Source organism: Vicugna pacos, chromosome 31, assembly GCF_048564905.1.
Source record: "Vicugna pacos chromosome 31, VicPac4, whole genome shotgun sequence".
Lineage (NCBI taxonomy): Eukaryota > Metazoa > Chordata > Mammalia > Artiodactyla > Camelidae > Vicugna > Vicugna pacos.
The window spans coordinates 19,204,335-19,216,439 of record NC_133017.1 but is presented as its reverse complement, the minus strand read 5'-3'; the positions used below and the strand labels follow the sequence as shown (position 1 = coordinate 19,216,439).

At 46.0% G+C, this 12,105-nt stretch overlaps 1 protein-coding gene across 1 annotated transcript in view; it reads left to right on the top strand.

Moving 5' to 3' along the window:
- The window catches only part of DOCK5 (dedicator of cytokinesis 5), a 176,294-nt gene that overhangs the window by 45,450 nt on the left and 118,739 nt on the right, over window positions 1-12,105 (top strand). The window contains exon 2 of the mRNA XM_072952781.1: window positions 1,841-1,924. Within this exon, the coding sequence (XP_072808882.1) occupies window positions 1,841-1,924 (84 nt within the window). The remainder of the gene's footprint in view (window positions 1-1,840; window positions 1,925-12,105) is intronic.

Genomic DNA, 12,105 nt, shown 5'->3' with positions numbered 1-12,105 from the left:
CCCTGCCTCCATCCTCACGTTGCCTTCTCTTCTGTGCATCTCTCAAAACGTCCTGTCTCTCTCTCATCAAAGTACAAGTGATTATGTTGAGGACACACGCTGAATATTCAGAATAACCTCCTCTCAGTACCCTTAACTTGCTCAGGGTTTATTTGTTTGGGTTTTTTTTTGCCACATAAGGAAGCATTCAGAGGTTCCAAAATCTGATGTGTACTAACTACTCAGCCATAAAAAAGAAGAAAATAATGCCATTTGCAGCAACCTGGATGGACCTGGAGATTACCATACTAAGTGAAGTAAGCCAGAAAGAGAAAAAAAAAGGACCATTTGATATCACTTACAGGTGGAATATAAAAAAATCACACAAATGAACTTACTTACAAAACAGAAACAGACTCACTGACATAGAAAACAAACTTATTTACAGTGGAGGGAGAAGGGGAGGGTGGAGGGATAAATTGTGAGTTCGGGATTTGCAGATACTAACTACTATATACTAAATAGATAAACAATAAGGTTCTACTGTCTAGCACAGGGAACTATATTCAATATCTTGTCATAAGCTGTAATGAAATAGAATATGAAAAATAATATATATGTATATAGCTGAATCACTATGCTGTATACTAGAAATTAATACAACATTGTAAACCGACTACACATCAATTAAAAAAACAATCTGATGGGGATATCTTTTGGGGGCGATGTTTCTGTCTCCCACAGCAGCTATAAATATTCACATAAAGTTTCTGTGTAGACATGCTTCCATTTCCCTTTGTAGATAACTGGGTGCGGAATTGCTGGATTGTATGTAAATCTATGTTTAACTTTCTAAGGAACCGCCAAACTCTTTTCTGAAGAGGCGTATCATTTTACATTCCTACCAGGAGTGTTTGAGGGTTCCAGTTTCTCCACCTTCCTGCCAAGTCTGCCTTTTAAAAATCATAGCCATCCTAGAGGGTGTGAAGTGGAATCTCATCTGTGGTTTTAATTCGCATTCCCTGATGACTAACGGTGTGGGAGCAGCTTTTTTTGTGCTAACCAGCCGTCATCTGTGACGCCCGGCACAGTGTCTCTTCAGAGCTCTTACCCATCTTAAAATTGGATTGTCTTCTTCTCGTTGAGTTCTAAGAGGTCGTCCCCTGGTTTTCACGATCTGGTCCAGTCATTACCAGTCCTAAGGACTGTGGTGATAGAGGTCACCTTGATGGGGATGTGCTGGGGCAGCCCATTTCCCCAGGGTGCCTAGAATTGGGGCAACGCAGCCATCCCTGCCTTGAAGCCTGCTTAAGTCTGTTTCCGGAGGGTGGGTGGGACTGACAAGCGGCCCTCTGTGTCAGGGAAGCTGGCAAGCTCAGTGGTGGTGTAGCCTGGCTCTTGTCTGACTCACAAGAGGACTGACCCACAGACCCCCACAATGTAGTCTCATTATAGCCTGGTTCTTTTTCTTTCCTAACTCTCATCACCATTTTAATTCTGTCATTGTTTCTGTAATAATATATTTACGATCTCTCTTCCCATGTTAGATTATTAAAAATCCCTTGGTATGGGGACCATGCATGTGTGTTTCAACACTCTGTCACTGGTCTCCAGCACGATTCTGCGGTACATAGTAGGCAGCCAACCAGTATTTGCTGGATGGAGGAATGACAGTAAAATACCAGTCATGGGGACCCAGGAGAACGTTCTCTGCTTTGCGGTGGGTGATTCACGTGAAAGGATGAAAGAGAGGGTTATGTGTTCAAGAAATGGCTCGCTCGCTGCTGGATGTGCTCTTCGGTGACCTGTGTCTTAACTGCCACTGACGCCATTTCTCCCCGCTTTTGTTTCTCATTTCCAGCCATCTATAACTTCAACGCCTCCCAAGATGTGGAGCTGTCGCTGCAGATTGGAGACACGGTTCACATCCTGGAGATGTATGAGGGTAAGTCTGGATGGCCTTCTGCCAGACGGGGTGGGGGTGGGAGGGGCAGGCAGGAACAGGGGATGTTACTTATTAATGACGCACTCAGAGCAGACAGCAACATACTTTGTTTCCTGAAGCAGGGTAGTAACACTCTAGGAAGTACTCGGGTTATACAGCCTTATACTGAGGGCGATTTCAAAACAGCCAGCTGGGTGCGTTAAGTGCAGGTGTGCCTGGACACCCAGAATCAAAGTACAAGGCTCTGTGGGGCGCCAGCCACTGGATGAAGAAGGAATGGATGCAGTACTGGCTCCGAGGGACACCGGGCTGGCTGGAGCGCGGACGAAGCACTGCTGGTTACGTGGCTCTTTCTACTCAGCACTGAATGTTGCCAGACTGGGGAAGAAGTGAGGGAGAGATTTACTGATGATATCAATTCCATGGTGTCCCTAAGTCACCGGGACACTAGGACCATCTGCTTATCCTCTTGAACTCCTTTGCCTGTTGAAACCATGGGTCCCCCAAGCCTTACTCGGTCACATCGCTTTGTCAGGGGCCCGGTTCAACCACTCTTTCTAGTCTTTGAGGACACACTTTTCTTCATTGTACAGGTAAAAGGCACACGTTCAGATTCCACAGGGGCTTGAAAAGAATGTATATTTTACAGTTCCTGGGCACAAAGTTCTATGGATGAGAATTAGTTTCTGATTTTGTTTCTCTTTTTCTCCCCCCAGATTTGCTACATGCTAACATTTTTTTCCTGCTTTTTCTGTTACTGAGAGAACTGAGTTAAATATTCCACCACGACTGCAGTTTGTATCAATTTACAGTGATGTCAGTTTTGTGCTTTCTGTGTTCTCAGGCCTGTTTTTAGGTGCATACAATTTTAGAATTGGTACATTAGATCATTCCAGCTTTGTTGATTGATTGATTGATAATTCCAACTTTTAATTCCTGCTGTAAAACTTTCTAAATGGTTACCTTCACCTGCACTGTTGCTTTTTTCCCTAGTCTGTTTTGTCTGAAATTCCAGCCAGTTCACTGGCAGTGCCGGGGTTCCAGTTTTTTTGTCCTTCTGGCCCCACAAGGCCATCAGAAATGCTGCTCAGCCACTCGGGAAACTTTTCTTAATTCAGCAGCTGCCCCAGAGGAAAGCAGCCCCCAGTGCTGGCCTCATCTTTCCGAGTTTGATCTTTTTCAGATCTAGACCTGGTAATTCTTCACTTTACCATGTGAGCTCCTGTGTGTGTGTGTCTGTGTGTTTTCCAGCTTTTCTGTTTGACCTGCGGCGTGTGGGATGACAGAGTGGAGAGTTGATCTGAATTCGAGTAGATGGTATCTTTTAAATACATTTTGTATTCTTTTCTTTTTTTTCATTTTTATGTGACCCCAACATGCTTCTTGAAATAGTTAATTGAAGCACTTTGTCCTCATAGGATTCGTATTAGTGGTAATTTTAAGTGTGTGTACTATTTATACTTTACTGAGCAATCTCTGAGTTGACCAGTGAGCATTCCCAAAAGTGACATTCCTGCGGAACAAGCTGAGGTGGTCACTGAGCTTAGCTGAATATAAATATAAACACACAAACTCGTCCGTGTCGAATACCTTCTGGGGCTCGAGTCCAAAAGCCACCTGCATCCATCTAATGTGTTGTGACTCACACAGGGGTACGCTTGCCAGAAGTGCTGGCCTGGCTAATAGGCAATCATACAAAAAGCTGTTACTTTGTCGTGGCTTCATCTGGAATGTGATGATCCAGGTGCTATAGGTCCTGGCCGCAAGAAGCCGATTTTCTTAATTTTTTTTTTTTTAGTGGGAGGGAGGTAATTAGGTTTATTTAATTATTTATTTTAATGGAGGTACAGGGGATTGAACCCAGGACCTCGTGCCTGCTAAGCATGCGCTCCACCACTTGAGCTGTACCCTCTTCCCCGCTTTTCTTATTATCTTCTTATTAATCCATAATATACGTGGGATGCCAGACACAGAATTCTTTTCTTTTTTACATAGTCAGTTTACAATGTAATACGAAAATGAATATATGTATGTTCAGGTATGACTGAAGCATTATGCTGTTGACCAGACACAGAATTCTTTCATCTCGAAGAAGGACACCAGTACCCAATCTGTAGAAGTGGACGTGTGCCAAGGAAAGGGGAGACTTAGAATATGAACTCATTCAGTTCATTAACTACCAAATGGCGCGTCAGCTTTACAGAGACTCTTAGACTGGCTCACGTTTTAAAATAGTGTTTATTTTATGGGATTAATTATTTTAATAGTGCGCGCGCCTTGCCAGATGCAGTGGTAGGTCCTTCTATCTGCTGAGTACTCTGAGTTCTTGGCTGGGTTCTCAAATTCCTTGCTGCTTCCAGGCAGTTCAGGACGAAGTGAGGGCAGGAGTGCTTTGCAAACATTCAACGTGATGGAAACGCTGAGTAATCATTCGGGTTCTATCTCTCCTCCCCCATCTCCTCTTTCCTTTAAAAAAAGTAAACAAAATTGCAAACACCCACAGGACTGCCCGATGGAATTTAAGGGTAATGCCGGCACCGCTTCATGGCCCTGGGGGTTGTGCCTTTCAGCTTCCTGTCGGCTGTGACTCCAGGGGTGTCCCCCACCCAGCCCTGCGCGCCCTGCCGCACCCTGCCTCTGAGATATTTGCACACCAGACCTGTGTGTGCTCTTCCAGTGTGGCATGAGTCCACTTTTCTGGAACCCAGACTTGATAAGTTCTTTTCTGCCCACAGGCCACAGCAGGATACTGTTTAGAACTCTCCTCTTGTTGTTTCCTGCTCTGTGGTAGATGAATGATTATGAAAGTGGTAGCTCCTTGAGGACAAAGGCTGTTCCTCCTTCATCTGCAGGGCACGTGCCTTGCACAGCTCTAGCCGACAGTAGGTGCTTGGCGAGTCTGGGATGAGTGGAGATGAATAGGAGACCAAGGCAGGCTAGTGTGGAGGGTCAGGGGGTTGTCACCGCCACAGAGCCCCAGAGAGTACAGGGCGGGGCTGCTTTTCTCCTTCCATGACAGGCCAGCACCTCCAGCCCTGTGCAGACTATAGAAGGATTTGGTTATTGCATGAGCTTCTTTTTAAAATAACAGCTTTATTGAGATAGATTTCAAACACCAGTTTACCCATTTAAAGTAGACAATTCAACAGTTATTTACAAAGTGCTATTCACAGCGCTGGGCAACCATCATCACTGTCTACTTTTAGAATGTTTTCGTTATCCCTGAAAGAAACCCTCTGCCCATTAGTGGTTATTACACCCCAGCTCCAGGAAACCACTAACCTAATTTCTGTCTCTATAGGCTTGCTACTTCTAGACATTTCCCGTAAATGGAATCATTTAATGTGTAGTCCTTTGTGACTGGCTTCTTCTATTTAAAACAACCTTTTCAGACCTCACACTGATCAGAATGGCCATCATTAAAAAGTCTACAAGTAACAGATGCTGGAGAGGGTGTGGAGAAAAGGGAAACCTTCTACAGTGTTGGTGGGAATGTAAATTGGTGCAGCTATCACGGAGAACAGTATGGAGATTCCTTAAAAAACTAAAAACAGAGCTACTATATGATCCAGCAATCCCACTCCTGGGCATATATTCAGAGATAACTCTAATTCGAAAAGATACATGCACCCCAATGTTCATAGTAGCACAATTTACAATAGCCAAGACATGGAAACTGTCCATCGACAGATTATTGGATAAAGAAGATACACACACACACACACACACACACACACACACTGCATATACATATATATACAATGGAATACTACTCAGCCATAAAAAAGAATGAAATAATGCCATTTGCAGCAACATGGATGAACCTAAAGATGATCATACTAAGTGATGTAAGTCAGAAAGAGAAAGACAAATACTATATGATATCATTTACATATGGAATCTAAAATATGATACAAATGAACTTATTTACAAAACAGAAGCAGACTCAGACACAGAAAACAAACTTATGGTTAACAAAGAGGAAAGGGGGTGAGGGAGAGGTAAAGTAGGAGTTTGGGATTAGCAGATACAAACTATAACATATAAAATGGGTAAACAACAGGGTCCTACTGTATAACACAGGGAACTCTATCCAATATCCTGTAATAAGCCATAATGGAAAAGAATATGAAAAATTATATATATACACAAACATATATATAATTGAATCACTTTGCTGTACACCAGAAAGTAACACAACATTGTAAATCAACTATACTTCATGAAAAAAATTTAAAAAACAATCTTTTCAGGATTCATCCGTGTTGTAGCATGTGTTCCTGCTTCGTATCTTTTTATTGCTAAGTGATATTCATTATATACATATATCACATTTTATTTATCCATCCTTCAGTTGATGGCTGTTTGGGTTGTTACTTTTTAGCTATTATGAATAATGCTGCCTCCTTGAACTTTTGTGTGCAAGTTTTTGTATGGACGTATGTTTTTGTTTCTCCGGGCTGTATCCCAGGAGTGGAATTGCAGGATCGTATGGGAACTCTGTGTTTAACCTTCTGGGGAACTGCCAGACTGACTGCTTGAGCTTTGGCTCCAAAAACAGGAGACCACAGTCCACATGAGAGAGCTTCCATCCCTCATCCCTTATCGCTGTTTCTCTCTGTAACCTTGCCCTTGAACGTCATTTGTTACTAAAAATTAAGAGAAGGAGGTGGAATTGACTGAAAGATTGTATGCTGTTCATCTTTTATAGAGCCCCGAGAATTGTTTGCTTGCAGAAACTTGTCCAGGGAACAAAAATCCTCAAGGATCGAAGCAAGCGTTCTTGCCTCTCTTCCTCTCTGGCACCAGCCCGCCTGTGGTCATTGATGAGTCTTTGCTTTTTAACCAGACAGAAGATTTGGCAGTGAGACAGCTGTTCACTGTCTGAGTGTCCAGATCCATGAAAAACGTGGCTACCCAGAGGGGATTCCACTTGTGGCCATTTGTGCGTTCAACAGACTGGCTGAGCAAGTATTGTGCCCTCAGGTGCCAAGGACGTTTACTGAGCACAGGAGACGTTCTGGGCACTGAGGTCACCTGAGTGACAAACAGGCAAAGTTCCTACTCACGTAGGGTGCTCATTCATGGGTAGACAAAACAAGTGACCTAAATATATAAACAAAAGCATTGAGATACTTAAAAGTGCCATGGTGAGAAAAAGATGGTGTTACGTAGACCAGAGGTAGATGAGGGTGACAGAGAAGGCGAGGAGGAAGGACCACTTTAGATTGGATGGTTTTGTCTCTATCTTACCTGGTTTAACAGTCCCTGAGCAAAACATTTAAACTCTTTGTGTCATGGTCAATGCATCTAAAATCGGGTCCCTCTTGGAATTGAAAGTGATTAAATGAAAGTGACTTGAAAGTTCAGGTTTCAGCATCCCTGCTGCCCTGAAGTGCTCCTGCCCTGGGGTAACCAAGTTCCAGGCACAAGTCATTTCATGCCCCGGGTCTGTTGTTCCACCAGCAGAACGCAGGTTTCCTGTGTTTGATTCTTATCCATTGGTTAACTTGTTTTCAGCTCCATCAACCAGTCCCACGCTCGAGAGAGGTTGAGTGGTGTTAACTGTGATTTCTGGGGGTGAACATGACACCATTGGCCCCTGTTGGAAATAACAAAGTGAGATAATGTCTCAGAGGCTTTCCAAGCTTTCCAGAGGCAGGCATGGCGTAGTTTTTGTATTATTTCAGTGTGATTTGTAAAGACCCAGAGGAGAGCATGAAAGAGTGGATTAGAACCCGAGGAAATGGGCAATCCTGAAAAGTTGCAATAAGAAAAAGCATTTGTGTCTATCTAAGAGGGCCTCTAGAATCTACCCAGGTTATGTCTTCTGTATAGAATGAAGCCAGTTTTAAAATGAACCTTCATCAAGAAATCCACTCCCTTATGATATGAAAAGGAAAAAATTGGACTCTGACTTGGGCTGGACATGTTTTGCGTCTTGTCCTTATAAAGTAGGCTTTTTTTGGGAAGTCTGAAAGGCAGGATTATGATGCATAGGTGAAGTTACCTGCCACCGAATTTGAGTTTCATAGGTGACAAAACTTTCCAGCAGAGGAATAAAGAAGAAGAGGGGGCATTTGAAGAGTTTTTTCCAAGAAGAGGCCTGATGAGCATCTTTCTGAGCTGCGGTGGTACAAACCCTGCATTGGACCACGTGATGCAGTAAAGTCTTACCACTCTTCAGAATGTCTGATTCGAGAAACTGGACTGTCACCTCCTACCATCCTGTGCAAGAGTGAGTCCAGCTGGCAGCCTTGTCACTCCTTTCTTGTTCCTCTTTTCTGTTCACTTCCTTCTCTGCGTGGTCAGCCGCACCCAGTGACCATAAAACAAATGAGAGGCAAAACCCAAACTGATTTTTAAAAATTGGCTCCTGACAGCGTGTGTGCAAGTTGACTGTGTATAAGCTGAAATAAGACATTCGATGTCTTCATTAACTTTCATCGACTGTTGTTACCCCCTTCGTCAAGTTGACTGCAATTCAGAATCCATTGTCTTGCCGTGTTCTAGTGGGGAAAACAGCTGCCTTTATCAAACGTTAAGTGGCAGTGAGCCCAACGGCTCGGATTTTATGACCAGGATTGCGTGCAAACATTTTGGCTCGAGTCTTGAAAGCAAATCAGGCCCCGTGGCATTTTGGTGAATGTGCCGGTCACTTCCCACATCTGTGTGACCTTTCCCTTGAGTACAGCAGGACACATGTTCCCAAGTTGTGTTTTTTCAGTAGGTGCGTGTCGCGGTAGGAATGTGTTGATGAGGAAAACTGATTAAAAAGTAGAGCAGATGACAATCTCATCCCACGTTGATCAAGAAGACGCTACCAGGGGGAAGGTATAGCTCAGTGGTAGAGTGTGTGCTTAGCATGCATGAGGTCCCGGGTTCAATCCCCAGTACCTCCATTCATTTAAAAACAATTAAATACAAACCTAATTACCCCCCCCCAAAAAACCCCCCTGAAAAATTAGCAGAGAAGAGAATATCTGCTCTTTTTTTTCTCCCATTTTCTACCATTTTCTTGGGGGAGGGAACATTTGGACAGGCTTCTGAAATTCCACCTTTAAAATTTTTTATTTACATCTAAGCAGGTGTGGGATCTTCTAGGACCAGAGTCAGAACCCTTTCCTGATTTCAGCCTTCATTCAGTTACTTCATCATGAACTGGTGCTTGGCGTTGGCTCATCTGGGCAGCTGGCCATGTGCTGAAGGAGGCAAGCGCAGGCTGAACGCAAAGATGTATTGGGGATGCTCTGGAGGAAGGTTCTCGGGAGCGCTTGGTGTCCCGTGCGTTTTGGTCTCCGAGGGATCTTGGTGGGATCTAGGGGTCGAGAAGAAGGCAGAGTGGTGGGCAGGCTCCTTGAATTCCCATGCACGCACATGCCCACGCCTGGCTGCCTTCACACCTGTGGATGCTGGCCGTTCACACTACTGGGTGTGTAACTTTTATCAACAGTGCCTTGGATGTTTCGTCCCCATTGTGGTTCTCAGGGCATCAGTCACTGTGGGGCTGGGTAAGACTCGGTGAGGAATCCATGTAAAGAGAAAGGCCCAGAGGAAAGTTCAAAATTGATCGAGGGCCCGTCGGAATAAGATGCTTCTCCTCTTGCTTATGTCTGGAAAGAGAAGGCGAAATAGATGCCTCTGCTTTGCTCGCGGCCATCGAGTCATTTATGAACTTTAAAAGCATGTAAGGAGACTTAGGTCTCATTAATATTAACTCTCTGCTAGAATGCCCCCATTTTATTCAACCTGCAGAGGCGAGTCGTTTCACAGAAAGCACTGGACGAGCAGAAAACACACCTGCCGCGTGAGAACTCCCGTTGTTTCCTTTCTCTCTCCTCCACCTGTGCTTCAGGCTGAAAAATGGACACTGCAAGACAGGAAGGATGCTTATTAACGAGGATAAGTCTAACCCTTCCATTCTGTCAGGGCATCCTCAGTGTTTGTCATTGGAAGGAGAAGATTAAATGTGTGTGTGTGGAATTTTGACAGCAGAAACAGAAGGCTTTAAATAACTGTACCTGGCAATTTAGTCTGTCTGCTAAGTGGCGTGAACAATCAGTGCTAACTTCCTAACCTTGAGTGCTGGTGTGACGTTCGCCATGAGGGATGGGGATCTTGTTATTAGAGTTGGAATTGAAGGATATGGGTGGGGAGTGGGGGGCACTTTTTCTTCTTTGGCCTCCTGTCAGGTTCACTGCCCACTGCCTGTTTAACCGGGCCCTCACGCCACCTCTCCTTTGACCTTTGAGTTCTTTGGGGGCTGCATTCAGTCTCCGCTCAGGCCCCGGGGTATTCACCACTGTCTTATGGTTTTTTTTTTTTTTTCTGAATCACCCACGTTATTTCTTCTTTTTCTTGTTCTCTTTCCCTTAAAGTTGTATTTTGTATCATTTTCTTGGAGGGGGGAGCTTTGTTGGAAAATCAAAGTCCATCTTCTGATCAGTCCTGAGGGCTCTGGAGTGAAGTTCCCCCCACGTGGACTCCAGCTCCCTGCCTTTTGTTCATTGTCAGTCATTTCACAGTAATTTAGAGAGGTTCCCCTCGCCCTCCCAGGGAGCGCAGACGTATGCCTCGGACACAAGTGAAGGAGAACTCCGAAGAGCATCTCCTTCGGTCGCCAGCGCAGGGGCCAGATGGTGGCCCTGAGAGCAGGAGCCAGTCCCGCGATTCTGTCTTTGGGTACCCGCAGTGCTCACTTTAGCTGGCATTTTCAACTCCTCCGAGTGCCAGGCCTTGAGCATAGACTGCATCTCAGTTGTAATAGTCCTGGGAGATCAGAGTGACTGGTGCTTGTTTCATAAAGGGGAACGTCAAGCTGAGGACGCTTGAAGACATTCACGCGGCTGTTAAATGGCCGGGCTGTGATTCCCACTGGGTCCCACGGAATCCAACTCGAGTGTTCTTTCCACATGTCAAGGCCCTTGAGGACATGACGCTTCTATGTGGGACGTAACATACAGTTTTCCACGGGGGCTGAGGTTCTTTTGCCTTTTCAGTGGCTGTCAGACAGGTGTCCCGCCAGCCCAGAGGCGTATCAGGGCACAGTCTTTCGGAACTGACACCCCTCTGTGGCTTTTCCCCCCAACTTGTTGCTCTGGCTGGTGGTCCCCTCCCTCAGCCTCCGAGCTCGCTGTGTGCCGTTCAGCCCCAGTGCCGGCTCCCTGGCTGCCCTCCACGCGCATCTCCTCCCCTGCCTGTTTTCAGCCGCTGGCTTTCTTGGAGCAGGTGGGCACCTCTGTTCTGGGGGAGCACGGCAGAATCATCCCCCCGCCCCAGGAGATGCCGATCCCCCTCCTGCAACCCGCACACTCCCGGGAAGAATTACCGAGGTGGCGGACAGTTGTCCTGACAGTCAATCTGGGCCCCTTCGCCGTGGCCGGGAGGTCAGGGAGGACAAAATCGGCAGAGAGGTCTCTGGAGGGGTCGCTGACTCCCCCAGCCTGTCTCTCCCTCCCTGTGTGTCTGTGGCAGTGGATTCGGGTCCCTGACGTAGCAAAGAGGCATGCGTGTCAGACTCAGTGGTCTTAAACTCTGATGCTCTCAGACGGTCCCATGTGGTTCATATTCTTCCTCTTGTTTCTGGCGCTTTGCCAGCGGGGCTCTTCATGCTGTCACCACCCCTGGGTGCCAGCGCTGCTTCTGTCATTGCTGGTCTTGTCACACCCCTGGAAGTGTCTCCTCGGCCCCAGCTGTCCGGGTCCACAAAGTGGGGTCCCTGGATTCACGTTTGGAGCCCAAAGACGTAGCCTGGCTTTTTCACTTGTAGGAGGCATTCCACTGAAGAGCATGGAGCAGGTTTCTACGTGACCCAGGCTGACAGGGTTTTGGGTCCAGTGCAGGGTCACCCTGGAGGACTTCCCTCACATCCCCCGACTCGTCCTCTGAGCTCAGATGCGCGGATTTCCAGTGCCTCTGCGCAGGATGAGTTTCCTCTCTTTCTGGAGCCTCCATTCCCTCTCAGAAATGAAGACAACCTTCCTCTCTCGCCTCGAATCTCAGTGTCCTTCTCGGGAAGCTTAGGTGGTTTCCCGAAAAAAGCAGTCTGCACTGAAATTCCAGAAATCCTGGTAAACTAGCCATGCAAGTTTGTGTTCCCTCCTCTCTGGAGTCACTCTGTTCCACTAGCAGTTAGAGGAGACGTTCTGGAAGACGAGGAGTTGGGGTTTATTTTAATCCCA